Source organism: Lithobates pipiens, unplaced genomic scaffold (genome assembly GCF_037356315.1).
Source record: "Lithobates pipiens isolate NorthernLeopardFrog02 unplaced genomic scaffold, aLitPip1_a1.2 Scaffold_27, whole genome shotgun sequence".
In the NCBI taxonomy this organism is placed as follows: Eukaryota; Metazoa; Chordata; class Amphibia; order Anura; family Ranidae; genus Lithobates; species Lithobates pipiens.
The window spans coordinates 95,108,420-95,131,205 of record NW_027507788.1 but is presented as its reverse complement, the minus strand read 5'-3'; the positions used below and the strand labels follow the sequence as shown (position 1 = coordinate 95,131,205).

General features: G+C 43.4%; 1 protein-coding gene across 1 annotated transcript in view; it reads left to right on the top strand.

The window, feature by feature from the left end:
• The first annotated feature begins 4,927 nt into the window (after nt 1-4,927).
• CBLC (Cbl proto-oncogene C) overlaps nt 4,928-22,786 on the top strand; it is a 52,154-nt gene continuing 34,295 nt past the window's right edge. The window contains exons 1-2 of the mRNA XM_077457233.1: nt 4,928-5,518; nt 20,182-20,328. Of these exons, the coding sequence (XP_077313359.1) occupies nt 5,232-5,518; nt 20,182-20,328 (434 nt within the window). The 5' untranslated portion in view covers nt 4,928-5,231. The remainder of the gene's footprint in view (nt 5,519-20,181; nt 20,329-22,786) is intronic.

The window sequence follows — 22,786 nt, the reverse complement described above, 5'->3', positions numbered from 1 at the left end:
GTGGTATTAATACATTATTTTTCTACTTTTTTTTACGATTGTTATATGAGTCCAAGTGCCTTAAAAGTCCAATTCCAAGGGGAAATTTGTTTCTTGTTACAAGTTTAGGATGTGGCACTATATAAAGCAGGGATATGCAATTAGTGGACCTCCAGCTATGGCAGAACTACAATTCCCATGAGACATAGCAAGACTCTGACAGCCACAAGCATGACACCCAGAGGCAGAGGCATGATGGGAATTGTAGTTTTGCAACAGCTGGAGGTCTGCTAATTGCAGATTCCTGATATAAAGTAATCACTGATATCCTCCATATATATACGTGATTCTGAACCTCAGGGTTTTGGGCACGAGTGATTTAGCACAGCGGGAGCTAATCACCGGGTCCCTTGGACCCAATTTTCGCCAGCACCCACTGATCGTTAGGCCGACTGGCATTCTGTCAGTGTACCAATGTAAACAAGGCAGCTTTCCATTCTGTCAGTACAGAAGGCATGGATCCTCTGTTCCTGATCCATGCTTTCCAGTGGTAAAAGCACCTCCCCCACTACACTGAATTACATGTTAAGCCTACAGTTAACCCCTTCCCGGCCAGTGTCATTAGTACAGCGATAGTGCATATTTTTAGCACTGATCACTGTATTAGTGTCACTGGTCCCCAAAAAAAGTGTCCGATTTGTGCATTGCAATATCGCAGTCCCGTTACTAGTGAAAATAAATAAAAATTCCCTAAATATATCCCATAGTTTGGTTTGCACAATAGTTATAATGTCTTCAATCAATATACGCTTATTGGGATTTATTTTATTAAAATATGTAGCAGAATACATATTGGCCTAAATTGGTGAAGACATTTGATTTTTTTTTTCCATGTTTTGTGTTTTAGAGTAGAAAGTAAAAATTGTTGTTTTTTTTTTTTTTTTTAAATTGTTGTAGTTTTTTTGTTTTATAGCACAAAAAATAAAGAATGCAGAGTTGATCAAATAGCACTAAAAATAAGCTCTATTTGGAGGAAAAAAAGGACATACATTTTTATTTGGGTACAGCGTCGCACTACCGCGCAACTGTCAGTTAAGGGCACACTGTGCCGTATCGCAAAGATGGCCTGGTCAAGAAGGGGGGTAAATCTTTCAGAGCTGAAGTGTTTAAGCTTCAATTTGTTAGTGTATCTAAATATGCTAGTTTATCTGCCACTTCCTTCCCCGTAGACTGGCAATGCTGTTGTTCAAAGGTGCCCCCTGTGCCCCTTCATCCACAGTTGGGGCATTCTAAAACAGGTGGTGTGTTACCGACCCGATCAATGGGTGAAAACAGAGGGAAAAAAGCCTAAGCCTGGGTTCACACATGTGTGTTGTGAACTGAAGCTCTGGTTTCTCTGTGAAGATAGAATTCATTTGTTCAGAGGTTCCTCTGTGTTTAGCTGCGGATCAGTGAGCAGGGCGAGGGAGGAGAGGGGGGGAGAGGGGGAGGAAGGGGGGAGAAGGGGGGAGAAGGGGAGAGGGGGGGGTGGGGAGGTGTAGTGAGGAAAAGGAGAGAATTTGTGATCAGAACGGAATGCATCTGCGAATCAGATGGATTCCCATAGAAGATAATGTGCTTGTAATGCCCAGAAAACACACACTTTTTGTGCAATGCGCAGTGCGAATGCAACTCACATTTATTTGAATGCATCTGGTTCACGTATGTATTTTAAAATGTCCTGCAAATTGAATGCGGTGTAAGCCGCATCAAATTCGCATAGGTGTGAATGGGGGCTAAAACGAATGCAGCCACCACACCTAATTATTGTTTAACTACCTCCCGCCCCCCATATAGTGTAATGACGGTGGACGGTATCCCCTTTCATGCTAGGGCGACAGTGTTGGTGCGCAGCGTAGTGATTGCAGTTGCACCGTGTCCCTAGGACCAGGGCTTTTTTTCAGCGGGAACGCAGGGGAACGCAGTTCCGGCACCTCCACCCCTGAATGTATGTAATGGCAAGGAGTGCTGGATTGTACTACAGTGTCTATTGATTCTGGCTGCTGATGGATCTATTGTTGCTGGAGGGGATCTATTTCTGCAGAAGGGTTGATTGCTGCTGGTGGGGGATCTATTGTTGCTGGGGTGGGGCTTATGTTGCTGGAGGGTCTGTTGTCGCTGGGAGGGATCTACTGTTGAGAGAGCAGTCTATTATAGCTGGCTGCTAGAGGGTCTTTTGTTGCTGGGTGGTATTTTGTTGTAGGCGGTCCATTGTTGTGGGGTGATCTACTGTTTCTGGTGGATCTATTGTTGTTGGCTGTGGGGCTCTTGTTATCAATAACAAATCCCATACAAATTACTTACTACCACAAATGTTCTGTATTCTCTAAAAGGGGCAGTGCTGGGAGGTAGGTAGGTAGCGGGTGCAACCAAGGGCTGCTGCTCAGAGATAGGTGGGGCAAAGACAATGGGTAACTCCCAAAAGGGGCAGTTTCTGCACATATTCCCTGAGAAATAAAGCCCTGCCTAGGACACAGCGCAACCCCTATCTGGGTAACGAGCCAAGGCGACTTTTTAACCATGTAATCAGCTGTGTCCAATCACATGTAAACATGGAAGTGCCATTTTTCCTCGCCTCACACTTTGTCAATATGAGGTGGGGAGAGCAGATCAGAGGCATCTCCTTACAGCAGAGAGTGTACAGGTAATCAGGGCATTGATAATCAGTGCCCTGATTATCAATGTACCCCTCAGCAGTGCCCATGAGTGCCACCAATCAGTGCCCATCAGTGATGCCAGTCAGTGCTGCCTTTCAGAATTCTTCTTGGCAGCTTCCACCTTTTCTTTAGTTTTTGTGGTCCTTATTCTGTAAATTCTGTTTCATGTTTTTATAAACTCCAAGCTGGCGTGACGTGGTCAGGAGCTGCTGTATCATAGCTGTTGGATCTTGGAATATTGTTCTACATCAGTGCTGCCTATCAGGGCCGTCTTAATAGCATTATGGGCCCCTGGGCAAAGTAATGCACTGGGGCCCCTGCCAGATTTCCCCAATATACACACCATCAAGAAATAAAGTGTGAATAGTTAATAGAATTAAACATATTTTCATTAGTACTTTCAATAAAATTGATTTTACAAAAGTAATGGGATCAGGAGGGCACAATACTGAGATCGGGAGGGCACAATACTGGGATTAGGGAGGGCACAATACTGGGATCGGGAGGGCACAATACTGGGATCAGGAGGGCACAATACTGAGATCAGGAGGGCACAATATAGGTTCTGGGATGCTTCCCAGAGCATGACCATATCGGGACGGTTTAGTAAAAAGCATGACTGTCCCAGCAAATCTGGGACAGTTGGCAAGTATGATGCAATATAATATTATATTGGGGGCCCCCATGTACCTGGGGCCACTGGGCAGTGCCCTTGTATTAAGATGGCCCTGCTGCCTATCAGTGCCAACTATCAGTGCTCATCAGAGCAGCATATTAGTGCCTCCTCATCTGTGCCACCTATCACCTCCCATCAGTGAAGGATAAAAATTACTTATTTACAAAATTTACTGACAGAAACTAAAAATAAACTTTTATTTTAATTTTTTTTTTCATTTTCAGGATTTTTTTCACCAGCCGCCACAGTTGTACTGCAGCAACATGGCTCGGCTGAGCAAATTGCCGTTATGTTACGTCGCTCTCTCTGTTGGCCACCAGCTCGCCCCCAGAAGCCAATGCGAGTGCCCGGCGGTCTCGATGACCGCCAGGCTCCCGCATTTGCTCATAACACGGCGAGAACCGGGATCTCTGTGTGTAAACACAGAGATCCCGGTTCTCTGAGAGGTGAAGTGACAGATCGTCTGTTCATATATGAACAGCGATCTGTCATCTCCCCTAGTCAGCCCCCCTTCAGTTAGAACACACACTTGGGGACACAATTAACCCCTTGATCGCCCCCTAGTGTTAACCCCTTCACTGCCAGGGACATTTTTACAGTAACCAATGCCAATGGTCCCAAAAAATGTGTCAAAATTGTCTGATGTGACTGCCATAATGTCGTAGTCACTATAAAAATCGCAGATTGCCACCATTACTAGTAAAAAAATAATAATAATAAAAATAATATAAATCTAATCCCCTATTTTGTAGATGCTATAACTTTTGCGCAAACCAATCAATATACGCTTGTGATTTTTATTTATTTTTTTACCAAAAATATGTAGAAGAATACATATCCTGTTTCCCCTGAAAATAAGACCTAGCGTGATTGTCGGTGATGGCTGCAATATAAGCCCTACCCCCCCAAATAAGCCCTACCCTGTACCCTGAAAATAAGACCTACTAGGACTTATTTGGGGGGTAGGGCTTATATTGCAGCCATCACCAGTCTTATTTTTGGGGAAACAGGGTATCGGTCTAAACTGGAAAAATATATGTATATATATATATATTTTTTTTTTTTTTTTTTTTTTTTTGGGGGGGGGGGGGTATTTATTATAGCAAAAAGTAAAAAATAATGTGCTTTTTTTCAAAATTGTTGCTGTTTTTTTGTTTATAGCGCAAAAAAAAGAAAAAACGCAGCGGTGATCAAATACCACCAAAATAAATCTCTATTTGTTGGAAGAAAAGGATAAAAATGTCATATGGGTACAGTGTAGCATGACCGTGCAATTGTCAAAGTGTGACAGCGCTGAAAGCTGAAAATTGGTCTGGGCAGGAAGGGGGTGAAAGTGCCCGGTATTGATGACACCCAAATGCACGTTGTTGTTTCTTTCCTAGGGATGCCAGCCTTTTAATGTTACAATGCCCTCCCTGTGGTCAGTATGTGATGCCAGCTCTGCGGTCGGATTCTTCTCGCATTGATCACATCTGACACAGTGTCAAAGTACCTATGAAACTCCTGCAAGCATTGGAGTACCTGTATTTCAGGTGTAGCTCACGTGTAGTAGGCGTGTCATCTCAAGCAGGAAGAGATAACACGTCTGCTCTGTACTTTCTCTGGTATCATCTCACAGAGGATTCCTGTCCTATACCAGACCCTTCATTCTCTATTCAGGATATTTACTATCCCTTCTCTGATTCTTCTCACTTTACAATCTCTGCAGCTTCCTCCAGCTCTTCTCTAACCACAATTTATTTTCTCACTAAAGTTTCCTTATAGTCCGTCCTATTTCCTTGTTTGCTTTCATTGTGTAGATCATATCCAGCGACCTTTACACAGTCAGTTCTCTGCCGTTGATAAGACTTTTCTACTCGTTGGCTGCTAATTTTCTCCCCATGCACGGGATGCATGGAGGGCGCAGTGTCCACCTGGACAAGAAGACGGTGGAGAAGGTCATCCAGAAGTTGGAGGTTTTGTCGGGGTACAGCGGGTCATCTTATTTCCAGAGGGGTCATCCTTACCTTCCGGACATCGCTCGGGACACCAAGGAGCATCTGCGCCAGATCTTAGACAAGAGCTCGGACCTGGGACATAACCAGTACCTGCAGGTGACCATTTACAGCCTACTCAACAAGACCGAGCAATGCATACAAGTGCTCAACAGATGGGATGCTCTTGGCAGGTAAGTGCAACATACCTGTATTGTGTATACTGTAATTCACTGTACACAATGGTACATCGACTACAGTGGTCTCCAAACTGTGGCCCCCTTGCTTACTTTCATTTGACCCCTGGGACATTATTCCCCCCCTGTCAGCAACAATGGGGCATTGTTCTTGCCACTGACACCAACGATGGGGTACTATTCCTCCCTCTGAAACCAACGATGGGGCACTATTCCTCCCACTGACACCAATGATGGGGCACTATTCCTCCCACTGACACCAATGATGGGGCACTATTCCTCCCACTGACACCAATGATGGGGCACTATTCCTCCCACTGACACCAAGGATGGGGCACTATTCCTCCCACTGACACCAAGGATGGGGCACTATTCCTCCCACTGACACCAAGGATGGGGCACTATTCCTACCACTAACACCAACGATGTGGTACTATTTCTCCCCCTAATACCAAAGATGAGGCATTGTTTACTTCCACTAACACCAATGATGTGGCACTATTCCTCCCACTGACACCAACGATGGGGCACTATTCCTCCCACTGACACCAACGATGGGGCACTATTCCTCCCACTGACACAAATGATGGGGCACTATTCCTCCCACTGACACAAATGATGAGGCACTATTCCTCCCACTGACACCAATGATGGGGCACTATTCCTCCCACTGACACCAATGATGGGGCACTATTCCTCCCTCTGAAACCAAGGATGGGGCACTATTTCTCCCCCTAATACCAAAGATGAGGCATTGTTTACTTTCACTAACACCAGTGATGTGGCACTATTCCCCCCACTGACACCAACGATGAGGCACTATTCCTCCCACTGACACCAACGATGAGGCACTATTCCTCCCACTGACACCAATGATGTGGCACTATTTCTCCCCCTAATACCAAAGATGGGGCATTGTTTATACCACTAACACCAATGATGTGGCACTATTCCTCCCACTGACACCAACGATGGGGCACTATTCCTCCCTCTGAAACCAACGATGGGGCGCTATTCCTCCCACTGACACCAATGATGATCCACATTTCCCCCCACTGACACCAATTATGGGGCACTATTCCCCCCACTGCCCACTGATACCAATGATGGGACACTATTTCTCCCACTGACACCAACAATGTGGCACTATTTCGCCCCCTAATACCAAAGATGGGGCATTGTTTACTTCCACTAACACCAATGATATGGCACCATTCCTTCCACTGACACCAATGATGGGGCACGATTCCTCCCATTAACATGAACAATGGGGCACTATTCCTTCCCCTAATATCAAAGATGGGGCATTGTTTACTCACAGATCGAAGAACAGCAAGTTTGGAGACCTCTGATCTGCTTTAACGTGTTGCTTGGTACCTAAGGCTGGCATCCACTGCCCTGGTATCTCTGTCAGGGTTCCAGGGGGGTATATGTGATGATACATTAAAGAGTATACAAACTCGAGCAAAAATGTTATATTGCAGCCCTCAACCCATTAAGTGCCTGCTGATGTGATTTAAAAAAAAGTAAAAGTCCAGTTTAAATGTTGTGCCCACCTTCGATTTATTTACCTGACCAAAAAAAGTAAAATACAAAAATCTCCTTGTTGGGGTTTACATATACTTTAGTATACGTACTTATAGTACAGCGCCGTGCCATTTCGGAGCAATGTTCCTGCCGCAGGGAATGATTTTCTTCTCCACCATTGACATGTAGACTTACCACTCTGCGCTGGGACCCTCTGTGCCAAATTGGCACTACAAGCTTGGCACTGGAGGCTACTGTGCCCTGTAAGTTGATTAACTCTCTCAAAAAAAAAAGTAATATTTTTTCTTTGACGAAAGGTGACACGAATTAAAGCGGTTGTAAACCCTTACATATACATTATGAAGTGACTATCCCCAGGTGATACACAGAGATTAAATAAATCCTCCTACATAAGTTGTACCTGTTTATTGTCTTCTCTTCTCTATATCTGTATCAAGACCAGATTTTATGAAGCTTGTCTGAGCTGTCAGATAAAAGGAGGTAGAGAGCTGAAGTTAGCTCTCAGAGCTCTCCTTACTGAGCTCTGCAGAGTGTGATTGTAAAGTTGGTGTATCTCTTCCCTCACAGCACAGAGGAACAGAGCAAAGGCTGTCAATCACAGGCTGTGTGCTGGAGCTCCCTCCCCGACACCTTTCTCCCCTGGTGTCAGAAAAAACTTGTCAGAAGTGTAGCTAGCAGAGGAACGAGGCAGCAAACAGAAATTACACTGCATTATAGAGGGATATGTTTGTTCATATTTCATGTCTGAAGTTTACAACCACTTAAGGACCGCCTCACGCCAATGTACATCGGCAGAATGGCATGGCTGGGCCCAAGCACGTACCTGTACGTTTCTTTTTAAGTGCCCAGCCGTGGGTCCCGATCCTGAGCTCTGTGACCGTGGCCGCGGGACCAGCGGACCCGATCGCCGCTGGTGTCCCACGATCGGGTCACAGAGCTGAAGAACGAGGAGAGATCTGTGTAAACAAACCTCTCCCCGTGCTTCCTACTGTGTCTGTCACCGATCATCTGTTCCCTGTTATAGGGAAAGACGATCAGTGATGTCACATGCCAGGCCACGCCCCCTACAATAAAAAAAACACATAACGTCATACATAACACCTACACTGTCCCCTAGTGGTTAACTCCTTCACTGCCAGTAGCATTTACACAGGAATCAGTGCATTTAAATAGCACTGATTGCTGTATAAATTAGAATGGTCCCAAAAATGTCCGATGTGTCCGCCATAATGTCGCAGTCACAATAAAAATCGCTGATCGCCGCCATTACTAGTAAAAAAAAAAAAATTATAAAAATTCAATAAAACTATCCCCTATTTTGTAAACGCTATAACTTTTGCGCAAACCAATCAATCGCCAATTCCCGTTTTTTTTTTTACCAAAAATATGTAGAAGAATACGTATCGGCCTAAACTGAGGAAAAAAAATGTTTTTTTATATAGTTTTTGGGGATATTTATTATAGCAAAAAGTAAAAAAGAGCGACAATTTTGAAAAAAATGCAATATATCTTTGTTTATAGCGCAAAAAATAAAAACCACAGAGGTGATCAAATACCACCAAAAGAAAGCTCTATTTGTGGGAAAAAATTTTGTTTGGGAGCCACATTGCACGACCGCGCAATTGTCAGTTAAAGCGATGCAGTGCCAAATCGCAAAAAGGGGCTTGGTCCTTTGGCTGCAAATTGGTCCGGGGCTTAAGTGGTTAAGGAAAATATTGGTGTCAGCTACTGCTCACAGCCTGCTGATTGGATGATGGAGGAGCAGCAACACACTGATAAGCCATCTCCTCTGCGCACTCTGCTTTCTCCTCCTATCAAAAAACCCTTTCAGCACATGTGCATGCAGCAGAGCCTGATTGGCTCCTTGTACTGCCCCTCCCTCTCCTAGCCTGAGGGATGACAGGAGGCTGATATCAAGAAGCTGTACATGAAAAAGGAATGTATCATATTTAATCAGCGTATAACACGCATTTTTCCCTCTTAAAACTAGAATAAATATCGTGTGTGCGTGTTATATGCTGATATATGCTGCCACCGAGGGGACGAGCGCTGCCTAAATAGAGCCGGATATCCTGTGTACTCAGCTCGGCTCGCAGTCACGCTCAGTCCCGCCTCCTGGAGATCTCTTAGCATTGATGTCCCAGCATTGGACTGGCATTATGTCCATCATAGGATCCGGGCCAAGGGGCGGGACTGGGCGTGATGCCGAGCCGAGTTCACAGGAGATCCGGCTCTATTTCTGCAGTGCTCGCCCCCACGTGGCAGCCTATATTTTGGCAAGGCTGCAGATGGACACTGATCAAGCTGCAGTGAGGAGCAATGCTTCAGGTGGGCACTGATTAGACTGCAGATGGGCACTGATTAGGCTGCACATGGGCACTGATCAAGTTGCAGTGAGGAGCAATGCTGCAGGTGGGCACTAATTAGACTGCAGATGGGCACTAATTAGGTTGCAGATGGGCACTGGTTAGGCTGCAGATGGGTACTAATTAGATTGCAGGTGGGCACTGATTAGGCTGCACATGGGCACTGATTAGGCTGCACATGGGCACTGATCAAGCTGCAGTGAGGAGCAATGCTGCAGGTGGGCACTGATTAGACTGCAGATGGGCACTCACTGATTAGGCTGCAGATGGTCACTGATTAGGCTGCAGATGTGCAATGATTAGGCTGCACATGGGCAGTGATTAGGCTGCACATGGGCACTGATTAGGCTGCACATGGGTAGTAATTAGATTGCAGATGGGCACTGATTAGGCTGCACATGGGCACTGATCAAGCTGCAGTGAGGAGCAAGGTGAGCACTGATTAGACTGCAGATGGGCACTCACTGATTAGGCTGCACATGGGCACTGATTAGCTGCCCATGGGCACTGATCAAGCTGCAGTGAGGAGCAATGCTGCAGGTAGGCACTGATTAGAGTGCAGATGGGCACTCTCTTATTAGCTGCACATGGGCACTGATTAGACTTCACATTGGTACGGATTAGACTGCACATTGGCACGGATTAGACTGCACATTGGCACTGATTAGGCTGCACATGGGCACTGATTAGACTGCAGATGGGCACTCATTAGGCTGCAGATGGGCACTAATCAGACTGTATTGATGCTCACTGACCATTCATTTGCTTCAAAGTGGTTTATTTATTTTTTTTTTATTTTTTTTTCTGGAACTTCCCTCTTAAATTGGGGTGCGTGTTATACACCGATAAATAAGTTTTTCTTTCCCTTAAAATAATTACCGTAACAAAATAATTGACTGGGCTTCTAAAAAGTATTGAATAGACTTGTAAAAAGTGAATAATTTATGACGTCCTTATGACTGCCTCCCCCGTTGGGGTGATTGCTCCTGTGCTCCTTCCATCCTGTGCCTGTGGTGTCCCATAACAGCAAGTCAGAAAGTGAAAGGAGAAGTTATCGGAGTGGTTAGAAGATACAGAAAGTAATAATAACAGTTTCTGGCCGTTCTCCATTATACTGAAAAAGCAATTGTTGCAATCTGTGGAGATTTTCTATCAGTTTCTATCATAACATCTACATAAGATTTTTTAGGGGATTAACATATAAGAGATACGATGTAACATAGTATAATGCATCATGTTGTTTTTAATAAGCCGCCGCATATATGTACAACAAAGCCGCTGTTTTAATAATGTCAGAGCAGAGCTAGGGGGTGGATGTAATGCTGTACGTGCTTATATGACGCAACACCAAGTACGTTCATCCGATATCCTATTCCAGATAAAAAAAATGGCGTTCATGCGCTCGCGCATGCGCAGTATAAGCAATACACCCTATATTAAGAGAGAGGTGCACCAAGATGGCCGCTCCAGACGACGTCCAATGACGAAACGCGCAGGGCGTGGCCTAACGTGTACAGACTCTCTCTCACAAGGCGGCGGCGGTGGTTATACATTTTAAAGGCATATTTTAAAGGCGTTTTTATCTCTGATCTATGTGAGTAGCCACTTTTGCATTACAATAAAGATTATAGTCTTAAACAGTATTACACTATGGATGTTTTATTCTTTATTTAACACAAGGAAATGAGTAACTGAATGCTAACCGGACCAGCTCTATACAGCGATACAGGGGCTCACACTGTGGAGGCGAGTTAACCCCTGCAGGGGCAGGGGAGCTGGTGAGTGCGGCATTTTGTCCTATGCATGGAAAACGCACCGGTGGCAATTCAGGATACACCAGACACTGAGCACAAGTCACTTTGATTGGATTACTGTGGAATTTTTTGGAGTTATTTTTTCTTGGACTTTATTTGTGCGTTTTTTTTTTTTTTATGTTTTTTTAATGGTTCTCCAATGGACTTTATTGTATGATGATCATATATAAGTTTTACAAGCACATTTTTGCACTAAAAGCACGTAAGCACTTTTGATCGCACATAGCTGTGAAACATAGAGCATACATTTTTTTTCCATATTCAGCTAGTATTTTTCAATATTTTTTCAATATTCTTCTGGTTCTATTTATCACTTGTAATTTGCAAAGCAATAATCATACAGCAGTTTGGGTAGCACTAGCACTTTAAGAAAGTTGTTTATTCTAGCACTGGTATTTTATATGTTATACGCATTGTATTAGCTGTTATAGGAGAGCGCCATAGCTACCACCTTAGTATCTACATTCTATCATAACAGGGTCACAGTCCAAAGTGCAAAAAAAATGATAGGAGTTCAATGTCTTTTCTGTAATTTGGCTGGGGCTCAGCTTTACACTTGAATTCTCAATAGCCAGAAAGAATATAAATCCACTCTGTGTGCACCAAATCTCTTTGGAAATCTAGATATTACTTTGTAAAAGTAGCCGTGACATTATCACTGTGCTGTACATACAGTGCCTTGAAAAAGTATTCACACCCCTTGAAATGTTCCACATTTTGTCATGTTACAGGCAAAAATGTAAATGTGTTGGTCTATCACATAAAATCCCAATAGAATACAAAGTGGCACATAAAGTTTAACCTCTTGCTTACTGGGCACCAGGGGTGTTGCTAGGTCTACAAAAGATCTGGGGCTAGAGCCCATAGCAGCATAGTAAAGAAAGTGGTACTCTTGGGCGGGCATACACATGTATATACAGTAATATACGTGTGTGTATATATATCCCCAGAGAGCCCCCCACTTACATCAGGGTCCCCAGAGACCCCCCATTACATCAGGGTCCCCAGAGACCCCCATTACATCAGGGTCCCCAGAGAGAATCCTCCTTGCATCAGGGTCCCAGGAGAGCCCCCATTTACATCAGGGTTCCCAGAGAGCCCCCCTTACATTAGGGTCCCCAGAGAGCCTCCTCTCCCCTTGGGGACCCCTGCAAAGACTCGGGGCTATAGCCCCAAAAGCCACCCCCTAGCGACGCCACTGCTGGGCACTCCTGCCCAGACCAATTTTCAGCTTTCAGTGCTGTCATTCTTTGAATGACAATTGCACGGTCATACAACACTGTACCCAAATGAAATTTTTATATATTTTTTCACACAAATAGAGCTTTCTTTTGGTGGTATTTAATCACGGCTGGGGGTTTTATTTTTTGCTAAACAAACAAAAAAAGACAGAAATTTTGGGAAAAAAAAAAACATGTTTCATAGGTTGTTATAAAATTTTGCAAATAGGTCATTTTTCTCCTTCATTGATATTTGCTAATGAGCCTGCACTGATGGGCACAGATAAGGCGGCACTGATAATATGGCACTGATGGGTGGCACTGGTAGGTGATATTGATAAGCAAAACTTGTGATGACGCACTGATTGGCAATTTATAGATGGCATTGGTAGGTGGCGCTGGGGGGGGGGGGGGGGATAGAAGCCTTTCCACGATTGGGACCAATGTCCCTCTCGCAGCCACTTGTGATTTGCAATGGCCGATTACCGGCTCTGTTTATTTTACATGATCAGCTGTCATTGGCTGACAGCTGATCACCTGGTAAGGGGTCGGGATCGACCTCCTGACCCCTTACCCCTTAGAGCATGCTGTGTGCACCCTGCAGGGGGTGCGCAGGCTGCTCAGGCACGGGAGGACGTTCATGGACACCCTCCCAGCGAACTAAGTCCGCGCTGCAGCCGTCTTTCGGCTATAGCGCAGACGGGAAGTGGTTAAGCTCTGTCAGATTGGATTCTCAATTCGATTTAGGTCTGGTGTTTGACTGAGCTATTCTAACACATAAATATGCTTTTATCTAAACCATTCCATTGTAGCTCTGGCTGTATGTTTAGGGTCGTTGTCCTGCTGGAAGGTGAACCTCCGCCCCAGTCTCAAGTGTTTTACAGACTCTACACATGGATTTTCGGATGGAAAATGTTCAATGGGAGATTTTTGTCGGAAATTCCAATCGTGTGTAGGCTCCATTGGGCATTTTCCATTGGAATTTCCGTTGCACAAAATTTAAGATCTGGTTCCCAAATTTTCTGACAACAAAATCCGTTGTCAGAAATTTTGATCATATGTACACAATACACGCATGCTTGGAATCAAGCAGAAGAGCCGCACTGGCTATTGAACGACATACATGTTGTACGTCACCACGTTCTTGACGTTTGCAATTTACGGCAAACTTTGTGTGACCGTGTTTATGCAAGACAAGTTTGAGCCAACATCTGTCGGAAAAAAATCCATGGATTTTGTTGTCAGAATGTCCGATCAACGTCTGTTGTGTGTACAGGGCATAACAGGTTTTCTTCTAACGTTTATAAAAAAAACTAGAATTAGCGTCACCTACCTAAAAGGTCTAAGATTTCCCTGTATTTGGTTCCATCCATCTTCCCATCAACTCTGACCAGCTTCCATGTCCCTGCTGAAGAAAAGCATCCCCACAACATGATGTTGCCAACACCATATTTTACGGTGGGGATGGTGTTCAGGGTCATGTGCAGTGTTAGTTTTCCGCCACACATAGCGTTTTGCTTTTTTATGCCAAAAAGTTACATTTTGGTCTCATCTGACCAGATCACCTTCATCCACATGTTTGCTGTGCCCCCCACATGGCTTCTCGCAATATGCTAACAGGACTTTTTATGACTTTCTTTCAACAAAGGCTTTCTTCTTGCCATTCGTCCATAAAGACCAGATTTGTGGAGTGCACGACTAATAGCTCTCCTGTGGACAGATTCTCCCACCTGAGCTGTGGATCTCTGCAGCTCCTCCAGAGTTACCATGGGCCTCTTGTCTGCTCCTCTAATTAATGCTCTCCTTGCCTGGCCTGTCATGATGGATTGAACAGTGCTCTGTGAGATGTTCAAAACTTGGGATATTTTTATAAGCTAACCCTGCTTTAAACTTCTCCACAACTTTATCCCTGACCTGTCTGGTGTGTTCCTTGGCCTTCATGATTCTGTTTGTTCACTAAGGTTCTCTAACAAGCCTCTGAGGGCTTCACAGAACATCTGCATTTATACTGAGATTAAATTACACACAGATGGACTCTATTTACTAATTAAGTGACTTCTGAAGGCAATTGGTTCCACTAGATTTTAGTTAGGAGTATCAGAGTAAAGGGGGCTGAATATAAATGCACGCCACACTTTTCAAAATGTTTTACAAATAAATATCTGAAAACCATTTATCGTTTTCCTTCTACTTCACAATTATGTGCCATTTTGTGTTGGTCTATCACATATAATCCCAATAAAATTAATTTACGTTTTTAGTTGTAGCATGACAAAAGTTGGAAAATGTCAAGGGGTGTGAATACTTTTTGAAGGCACTGTAGCTTGTGCAGAGAGCATATTGTTGTTGAAGGAACTAACACGTCCACCCACTACAGGCTGCCTGCTGAAAACTACAGGAGGGGACAGAGACAAGACCAGTCACCCTGCACAAAGAGAGAGAGCAGCCATAATTAGTCTTTATTACAGGAAGCTCCTGCACAGAGGTAAAGTTTTGCACTGGATTACTGCACAAATCTAGAAGAAATACACAAAGCACACTGAGATTCAAGGAAGAATACAGCACACACAACTCTTGTATAAAGACAATATTTGCTAATCCTGAAGTTCAGCTTTAAGGGACTGCAGCAGCCTCTTACACACGATCGGATTTTTTGTCGGAAAAAGATATGATGGCTTTTCCGAAGGGATTCCGCTCAAGTTTGCCATGCATACACATGGTCACGCAAAAGTTTGCTGAAATTACGAACTTCAAGAAGGCGGTGACGTACGACACTATGACGAGCCAAGAAAATTAAGTTCAATGCTTCCGAGCATGCGTCGAATTGTTTCCGAACGTGTAGGAATTTTGCACGTCGGAATTGCCACAGACTATTGCATTTTCGGATAGGAACTTTTCCAGACTGAAAAATTGAGAGCATGTTCTCAATCTTTTGCTGGCTGGAATTCAGCCAGCAAAAGACAGAGGACGCGTACACATGGTCACATTTTCCAACGAAAAACTCTCATCGGTCTTTTGCGGGCCTAAATTCCAATCGTGTGTACGCGGCATTAGAAGTAATTAATGAGAATACATGTAACAAGCAATTGTGTAAAGGGAAAACCAGTGCGCTCCACCTAATATGTCATAGGAAGACTAAATACAAAAAATGATGTACATAGGAAGCAGCCAGCATCAAAACAGTGATCTCAGCACCAAAAATGAGTATATAAATTAATAAAAATGCAGCGATACCTAAAAGTGCTATCCCAAAATAAATGTAAATCAGATAATATCCACTAAATGCAACATAAAAAATAATGGTGGAAATAAATCAATATAAATAATCCAATAAAAATGAACGTGTAGCCAATATGTGTACAAAAATGGTGAATAAAAGTCCGTGAAACCATTTGATTGATTTTTTCACTGACTTTTATTCACCATTTTTGTACACATATTGGCTACACGTTCATTTTTATTGGATTATTTATATTGATTTATTTCCACCATTATTATTTATGTTGCATTTAGTGGATATTATCTGATTTACATTTATTTTGGGATAGCACTTTTAGGTAGCGCTGCATTTTTATTAATTTATGTAACAAGCAATACAGCAGATCCTGCCATTAACAGACGTCCAGTCCTAGGATGACAGTATTCCTTACCTATGGAGTAGCCGTGTTACAAAGGACGTGCATTCGAATTACAGAACATCTTTATAACCTAGGGAGGAAGTGTTCTGTGGTTCACAAAGTACGGAAAAAGGCTGATAATACTACAGAGTGTATAGGAAATTGCAAAACGTCTTTTTTACCAAAGTGGCTTAGTGGTTAGTTCCTCTGCCTTGCTGGAATCCCAAGTTTAAATCTTGTTCAGGACACTATCTGCATGGAGTTTGCATATTCTAGCTTTGAAAGGTTTCCTCCCATACTCCAAAACATGGTATTGGGTTAATAGGCTTATTTCCAATTTGCCACTCGTATGTATGCAAGCATATGACATAGGGACCTTAAAACTGTAAGCTCCTTTAGGGCAGGGTCTGATGTGAATGTACAGTATGTGAAGTGCTGCAAAATACTTGTAATAATAATATTTTTTTAAAAATTTGCCTGCAAGTCATATTTTTGGGTAGAATACATTTTGTTCTGCTTTAACAAGAGCAGACCACATGCACTAAAAACTAAAGCATGGGATCACCCTATATTAAATGTTTGTTTGTAAAATAATGAAATTATGCAAAGAATGCCAAAACAAGTCACATATAGAATACTGAAACAGGTTATGCTGGTTCTAGAATCACACTCCATGGTTTAGATCCTTAACCTATGTGACATTTCTGCTGAGGGCCTCTGACACAAGATGAGGTAAATATTAATCAGAACAGGGGTTAATTATTGTGATGACTTTGCTTAAGGTTTATGTTAGTGTTATATTTATGAATTCAGAGTTTCAGGGGTTAAAACAACCATGTCACTCCCAAAAATTATAAATAATAACTTTTTTTTTTTTTTTTTAAGTATAAAGAGCAGGAACCCAGAAGTGCTTGTAAGCCCAGCTTCTGCCTTGAATCCTGGGCTGTTCTGATGGCCAAAGCTTTGCCCAGTGGTGGCCGGTGGCCGGTGGTCAAATAAACTAAAAAATACTGAAACCCCCCCCATCATTTGCAGCCTCACTGTGCCCATCAAATGCAGCCATCGTGCCCATCAAATGCAGCCATCGTGCCCATCAAATGCAGCCATCGTGCCTATCAAACACAGCCACTGTGCCCATCAAACACAGCCACTGTGCCCATCAAAAGCAGCCACATCCCCCAGCTCGACTGTCACTTCACTAACCCACCCCCCCTGCAGCCGGTCTGGTGGCATTTAGTGCTTGTGTGACAGGGCTTTGCTCCTCTCCTGGAGTGACATGTCTCTCCTCCTCCTCCTCTTCTGTAGTGGTGGGAAGCAGTGGCTGCAGCTCCTGTGTCCGCTTGGCTCCTCAGGCTTCCTCCCCCGTGTCTCCTTTTCCGCCAAAGCATTAGGCATCCAATAGGATCACCTAATGTTTTTTCCAATCGGGAGACGGGTCTCACTGATCTGCTTGCTGATTGGCAGGGAGGAACGTTACTGTGAAAATAGTGAAAATTCATTTGCTATGCCACACAACAGGGTGGGATCGGGATGCAGTGCTTCCCCCCCCCCCCCCGAGCCCGCCCTATTTCTAAGCCTATTCATGGCTTTTGAAGCCTACCTGCTTCAAAATCCCCCCCCCCGCCTATCCCCACCATAGTATTTCATGTGTACAGGGGCCGGGCACATGAATAGGGAGGGCAGCGGAGGTGTCAGGGGGGGCAGCACTGCACCACTGGCTTTGACACTTTCTAATAGTGATGAAGCTTGCTTGCTCTCTGTTGCCTTCCACACCTCTCTATTGACCCATCATAGTAGAGTAGTGGCAATGTTGTCAGCCTGTTACAGGAAGTTAGGAGCTGACTGCATTTCTGGCAGGAAAATCCGTTATTTACTGTCTTTTTAACCACATCCCGACCGGCGCGCGCCGATGTGCATCGGCAGAATGGCACGGGCATTACCTGTACCTGTATGTCCCTTTAAATTTGCGGCCCTGCCATCGCGAGCGTGCCGCGATTGGAGCAGAGATCAGTGTTCACTAAAAGAAAGCCCAGCCCCCAACAGTTAGTAACACGCCCCTAGGAACACTTAATCCCTGCACTGCCACCCACTGGTTAACCCCTAAATGACAATGGTCCCAAAAATGTGCCAAAAATGTCCGATGTGTCCGCCATAATGTCGCAGTCACAATAAAAATCACTGATCGCCGCCATTACTAGTAAAAAAAAATATTAATAAAAATGCCATAAAACTATCCCCTATTTTGTAAACGCTATAACTTTTGCGCAAACCCATCAATAATCGCTTATGTGATTTTTTTGATTTTTTTACCTAAAATATGTAGAAGAATACGTATCGGCCTAAACTGAGGGAAAAAAATGTTTTTTTATATATTTTTGGGGGATATTTATTATAACAAAAAGTAAAAAAGAATGCGTTTTTTTCAAAATTGTCGCTCTATTTTTGTTTATAGCGCAAAAAATAAAAACCACAGGGGTGATCAAATACCACCAAAAGAAAGCTCTATTTGTGGGAAAAAGGGATGTCAATTTTGTTTGGGAGCCACGTCGCACGACCATGCAATTGTCAGTTAAAGCGACGCAGTGCCGAATCGCAAAAAGTGGTCTGGTCTTAAGCCAGAAAAATGGTCCGGGGCTTTAGTGGTTAAAGAGACATAACAGAAGGAGGTCTACTGCAGGTCAGAAGGAGGTCTAAGGCATTGGCCCATCAACACAAGCCTTAACCCCTTCAACACAGGCCCTGCAGAATAGATTGTAGGTTAGGTGTGTAGAGATGAGTGTGTAGATCTACTGCAGGTCAGAAGAAGGCTTACTGCATTTTCACATCAACCCAGGGAACAGACTAGAGCAGTGGTCTCCAAACTGCAGGGTGGGGTGGGGCGGATGTGGTCCTTTGCTTACCTTTGTCCAGCCCTTGAGGCATTATTCTTCCCACTGACACACACAGTAGGGCACTGCTGTGGATATTGACTCCAGCGATGTGGCTTAATTCCTTTCTCTGACACCAACTATTTCTCCTCGTAATACCAATGATGGGGCATTGTTTACTCCGACTGCTCATAGTCTAACCCTTAAGGTCTAAAGATAGTGAAATGGCCCTTTGTTTAGAAAGTTTGGAGACCCCTGGACTATACGTGTAAGTTGTAAGTCTACTGCAGGTCAGAAGGAGGTCTACTGCATTTGCATCGACACAAGCCCTAGGGAACAAATTATCAACTGTATTTGGGTAGTTTCTGTTGTGATTATTATTTAAAAGGATTAAAACACAATTGATTGATAATAAATGGCTTCGGCCAAACGCTAACCATGAGTGAAAGAAACGATTTTATTATATCATTTATATTCTCTTATTAATGGCCAAGAAATCATAAATTCTGCCAGGGTATGTAAACTTATGAGCACAACTGTATCTCAAACTACCAGCACCAAGAACTAATATCTATATCAGCTTATTAATGTAAATATCTTTTAAAAAAAGTAACTTTTCCTACCTATTATTCTGTAGAAAAAAATTGGAAATTAATCCCCTCCAGGTAAACTATACACACGGCAATGGTTCATTGCACATACTGTATCTCATCCACTTTTTTTTTTTTTTATCTACAGAATGATCAGTAAGAAAGGTCAGTCATTTATAAAATAATCTTTTCTTTTGAATTTACTATGTTCAAGATAAATGTACAAATGTTATTATGATTGTACACCTGCTACATTTTCTATTAATATTTTTAACTTTTTTTGTTTTTTGAGATATTGGTACTTTTCTCAAACTGACTGTTATGCGAAAGTGTCTACCTTTAGGCCTGATTCACACCTATGCATTTTTAGTGCTTTTTGCATTTTGCAGATTTGCACTACAGTCCATTTAACATTGTTTCCTATGGAACACGTTCTGTAGGGCAAATCTGCAAAACACTAAAACTGCATAGGTGTGAATCCAGCCTTAGGGCATATCTACCAAAATGGTCAGATCATCAGTTAACATTTGCAGTCTGCACAAAGGAACAGATTCCATTAGATCTACAACTAATTTTGGACTGTTGCTACACTATTGTGTCTATTTGTTGATTGACTCATTCCTTTTTCCATTTTTCAGGCGAACTCTGACCAAGCTTTCACTAATCTTCAGTCACATCCTGTGTGAACTTCGGGCTTTGTGCCCAGGTGGACGGTATCAAGGGAACACATATCGTATCACAAAATTGGAGGCATCCAACTTCTGGTCACAAGCCTTTGGGACTAGGTAATTATGTTAGACCTCAGCATGTTTCGAACAACATTCTATTACTTACTGTACTCTTCAGGGTCATGCTTATAGCACATTGGGTTAACATGTGATCTCATGGAATTGCACTGTGGTTTTAAAGGATTCCATTCCACAGGCTTGATCCGGTCCATGGTAGTGAGAACAAAGCTTACACAAAGTAATATATTTTAATGGTAAATTATATAAAAGTGCATAAAAATGTGTTTAGCCTGAAATAGCAAGTCATGGATATGTCCATAGAAAATAGATGACCATCACCCAATCCAATGATTAAACAAAAGCAACACCATTTTAGTTTATTTAGCCATTTAGAATTGTTTTTGTCTACCCTAGAGGAACCCTTGAAATAATGATTGGTTCTTAGTACACATACAGCTCACTTATCAGTGGTTCCCTAAGTTATTCCTATATTAATGATAAAAAATAAATAAAGAATGTGGCCTACCTAGAGTATAGGGGTGAGCGGAGCACCCCCCAGATTCAGTTCACAGCATGACATGCGAACAGGCAGAAAATTTGTTTGAACACACGCACACCGTTAAAGTCTATGGGACACGAACGTGATAATTTTAAAGGCTTATATGCAAGTTATTGCCATAGAAAGTGTTTGGGGACCCGGGTCCTGTCCCAGGAGACAATACAAAAAAAGTTTAAATAAAAAAACGGCCGTTTTTTCGGGTGCTGTCATTTTATTAATGCTTACAGTTAAACAATAAAAATGAAATATTCCTTTAACTCCTTCAGATCCACGCTATAGCCGAATGATGGCTACATTGTGGACCTACTTTGCCGGGAGGCCGTTAATAGACTGCCTCCTCTTTTGCACACTCTCCGTGCGCCCCCGCTCTGTGATCACTGAGTCAGTGAGACTTGGGTGGTCACAGATCGGAGTAAGGGGTCGATCCCTCCTCATCGCTGGAGCAAACCTGGCAGTATGCTGCAGCTGGGGGAACATGTCTGCCAGTTTCTTGTCCTTCTTGGGTACCCCCCTCTCTCTAGGCTCACGTTACTCCCTTCCTCAACCTGTGAACCAACATCGGAGCCTTCAATTCGCTGTGCATCCTCCAGCAGCATGTAGCCGACACTGTGATCGACTAGTTCGGGGGGCTCCTCCGTGCATGATGGTGGGACTACGGAATGAATGACTGTGGACAAGGAGCCAGTGGAATAGGTCGCTTTGGCAGCTGCATTAAGCCTGGTTGACAGGAGGATGAGGAGGACGAGGGCAGCTTTGTTATCCACTCCACTAACTCGTCTGCATGTTCTGGCTCAATAACACGGCCAGCAGCAGAAAAAAAGGACAAGCGTGCCCATCGACTACCTGCAGAGGATGCACCATGTCCACAACCAGCACTGTTGGCTGTAAACACAGAGGCTGCTTGCCCTCTTTTAGTGGCCTGTGAGCATCTGCCTCTCCTTGGTGGCCTTCCGGACATGATGTATATTTTGTTTTGCAACACCACACTACACTGTATTAGATACTGTGTACACCACCTGCACTGTAGTAACAATTGTTCTATGGCTGCACTGTATTGTGTACACCACCAGAAGTGTAGTAGAGAATGTATACACTGTATTAGATACTGTGTACACCACCAGAAAAATAGTAGAAACTGTACTATGGCTACACTATATTGTATACTGTGTACACCGCCAGAAGTGTAGTGCACACTGTATTAGATACTGTGTACACCGCCTGATGAAGTGTATTAGAAACAGTACACCACGGAATGCACTGTAGATATAGGCTACACTGGATGCAGAGGGTATGTATGTGTATGTGTGTGTATATATATATATATATATATATATATATATATATATAATACACTGCCACTAACTGAATAACCTGCCTGCTTAACCCCCCTAGCGGTAATCCCGAGTCTGGTTCGGGGTAGGAATATACTGACAGGAGCGGTAACCCCGAGCCAGACTCGGGATGGCTTCGCTCGATGCAGGGGAGGACACAGGGAGCGTTACTCACCTTGTCCCCTGGATCCAGCGATGTCCGCCGCGCGATCGAGCCGTCCTCCGCTCGTTTCACAGTGCCGAATGCCGCCCAGCTCCGTTCCCTGCGACGTTACGGCGCACGGGAGCGGAGAACGGAATTCAAAAAATTAAAAACACACTAAACACACACAGCACTGTAATCTTATAGATTACAGTGCTGTATTAAAAAATACACACCCCCTTTGTCCCTAGTGGTCTGTGCAGTGCCCTGCATGCACTTTTATATTATAAATACAGTTTTTTACTGCCTGGAATTTGGAGATTGTCCATAGCAACCAAAAAGTGTCAATTTTTCAGTGTTTTAGGATTTTATTACATTATTGAATAATTTTTATTATTCTTTATTATATTATAAACTTTATCATACCCGGAATGTCTGCTAGAATCTGGTTTGAACAGATTTAAGAGAGTTATTCCTAAGAAT